A 2,677-nucleotide genomic window follows, 5' to 3' on the forward strand; every position below is an offset into this window, starting at 1 on the left:
CGTAGGGCACTCCAGGTGACCCTAAAGCATAGAATCCCAGAATCATTAAGGTTGGAAAAGACCTCTTAAGTTCATCAAGTCCAACCGTCAACCCAATACCACCATCCCCACTAAACCATGTCCTGAAGTGCCATGTCCACATGTCGTTTGAACCCCTCCAGTGATGGTGACTCCATCACTTCCCTGGGCAGCCTGTTCCAATGCCTGGCCACTCTTTCAGTAAATACATTTTTCCTAATATCCAGTCTAATCCTCCCTGGTGCAACTTGAGGCCATTTCCTCTCGTCCTATCGCTAGTTACCTGGGAGAAGAGACCAACACACACCTCACTACAACCTCCTTTCATCGATGTTTAGGTAGCCACATCCCACTCCTTTTGTCTTCACATTGATGACCTTTTAAGAAGGATTTCTGTCATGATTTTAGGCTTGTCACCATGTACTAGGCAGTTATTTTCTTAATTGGAAGCTTAGTTTTTCATTTTATCACACAGAAGATGGTCCCCACCTCCCCACGCACAAGTAGGTAACAAGAAGCAGCACTACCTAATGCAATTTTATTGTGCCTTGTCAGGAGGCTGCTGGCATCACAAGGCATTGGCCTATTTCAGCTGTTGAGCTTTCCTTTAGAAATGGGAGTTGTAAGAAGCAGAGCAAATGCCACAATTAAAGTTGTAAGAGTTGACAACGCTGGATACACCCTTCTCCCAGTTCTCTTAAATGGCTGCAACTCTTTATGCAAAAGCCTGCTAAAGGAAAATCTGAGTCTATCTGCAATGTGGTTCTTCAGTTGTTCGTCATGAGCACCACGAAGCACGTCCTGTATAAGCACACCACACTGGCACCACCTGTATGGAAAGCTAATGAAATCATTCGGGTAATGTAAGAGGAGTATCAGCTTCGGGGCTAATTTACTTTTCAGACTACCAAACACGTGTGCTTTTTTTGTAAAGCTGTATTTGGGTCATTCTGTAAGAAATAATAAAGCTGAGGAGGATCATGGAAACAGCCTGCATTGAGCAGGCACGAAGTGCTCTGTGTCAGACCGGGACATTCTTGTACAACTAGTCTAAAGAATAAAGGCTGCAGAATTTTAAGCCAATAGGGTCCACTGTTAGTAAGGTTAAGGCAGTTTTAAAAAAAGAACCCTCACCAAAGTCGTACTTATGTGCTCTGTGAAAAAAAAGTTTGAATTTTAGCAGATGGGATGTTGTTGAGCCTTCCTGGTTGCCAACACCCTGTGGCTCTCCAACATCTTTGATTATTTTATTGTTCCATACTGCATACAAGTTGTAGGAGTCAATGTTATTTCTCTTAACAATCGCTGGCTTTCCAAATGCCAGCTGTCCTTTGACACGCTCTGTTTCAAATAAGGACTGAAGAACAGGAATGAAGCTAAAGGCCTGCTATAAAAAATACTGCAGCGTTCCGTTGAACTGACAGCACACACATAGTCATGCATTTAGCTCTCCTTTTGTGGACTATTGCTGCAACACGCTGAAGGTGTTAGGGGCTGAGCTGGAAGGAAATGGAACTCCAGAGATTTGAGATCTGAGAGTCCTCTAATTGAAGACAGTGTCTTTATGTAAGACCGGCTAAGGGAAACTTGCATTACTCCACGGTTTACCATTCCTCCATTGTTCCCAGCAATAATAAAAGCTGATGCAATATATAAGGTAGCCTTACAAAAGGCAGATATATTTAATAGTGTATATACAAATCAACTGTTCGATAATGCTATACAAGGCAGGAATATCTTTAAAGAAACCCTGAGCAAAAAGGAGGATGTAATTTTTATTTTACTCTTATTGCGACTCTTATTTCTGCTATTTGTTTGCTATATTGACTAATAAAAGAATATGTTAAAAACAGATGTCAAAATAAAACTGGGCATTCTTTCCATTTGCAGCTTATTTAAAAATCTAGAGAAAAAGAGTTCTGCCTCATCAGCTTCAGAAATAGGTGTTTAACATGGTAGAGAACAAGCCGAGCCTGAGTTACCCAAGACAACTAATTCCTGTAGCAGAAAGAGCCATCTGGAAGAGTGTTGGCCCCCTGCCAAGAACAACCCTTTAACAACTGCTTGTCGTGCACTTTAAGTAATAACCTTCATAACGGCACAACCTGGAGTGTTGGTAAAGGTCCTATTGGAGGAGCAACGTATTCCTCCTCCCTCAGTAACCGCAAAAGGATGTTCTTCTTATTCTTTGGCCAGTTATAAATGTGAGTGTTCTGCAGCCAGGTGGGCACGTGTTCCTGCAAAACAAGAAAAAAAAAAGTGAAATCCCATAAATCCTCCTGAATCTGTACCAGAACTACGCAGATTCCATCAGACCCTGCCAAGCAAGATTTCATTTTGTCTGTTGTAGGCACTTCCCGTAACAACAAAAAATTTTAATTTGGCTTCAGGGTTGTATTTGGGTTCCTAAATAAATGAACTTCGTGTGATCTCACAGCTTGCCTGTCTCTCTTTCTTTTCTGCCATCACGTTGGCTAATATCACCATGTTTCAAAGGGAGTCTCAATGATCTCAATGACAGGTGTCTAAAGGCTTGTGAAAATAAACATTGAGAAGAGAAGGGAGACATTTCAGTGCCCCTACCAGGGAAAGCTACCTTAGTAGTTGCTGAAGGATCCACACAGCATGTTCAACCTTGAGATGAGAATCAATAGGGAAA

The 2,677-nt window shown here is 41.8% G+C and overlaps 1 protein-coding gene across 1 annotated transcript in view; it reads right to left on the bottom strand.

Moving 5' to 3' along the window:
• Positions 1-2,022: 2,022 nt before the first annotated feature.
• Positions 2,023-2,677, bottom strand: part of LOC104626505 (adapter protein CIKS-like) — a 6,651-nt gene continuing 5,996 nt past the window's right edge. Inside the window, exon 3 of the mRNA XM_010294445.1 lies at positions 2,023-2,255. Within this exon, the coding sequence (XP_010292747.1) occupies positions 2,109-2,255 (147 nt within the window). The 3' untranslated portion in view covers positions 2,023-2,108. The remainder of the gene's footprint in view (positions 2,256-2,677) is intronic.

The sequence above is a fragment of the Phaethon lepturus genome, unplaced genomic scaffold (assembly GCF_000687285.1).
Source record: "Phaethon lepturus isolate BGI_N335 unplaced genomic scaffold, ASM68728v1 scaffold16609, whole genome shotgun sequence".
In the NCBI taxonomy this organism is placed as follows: Eukaryota; Metazoa; Chordata; class Aves; order Phaethontiformes; family Phaethontidae; genus Phaethon; species Phaethon lepturus.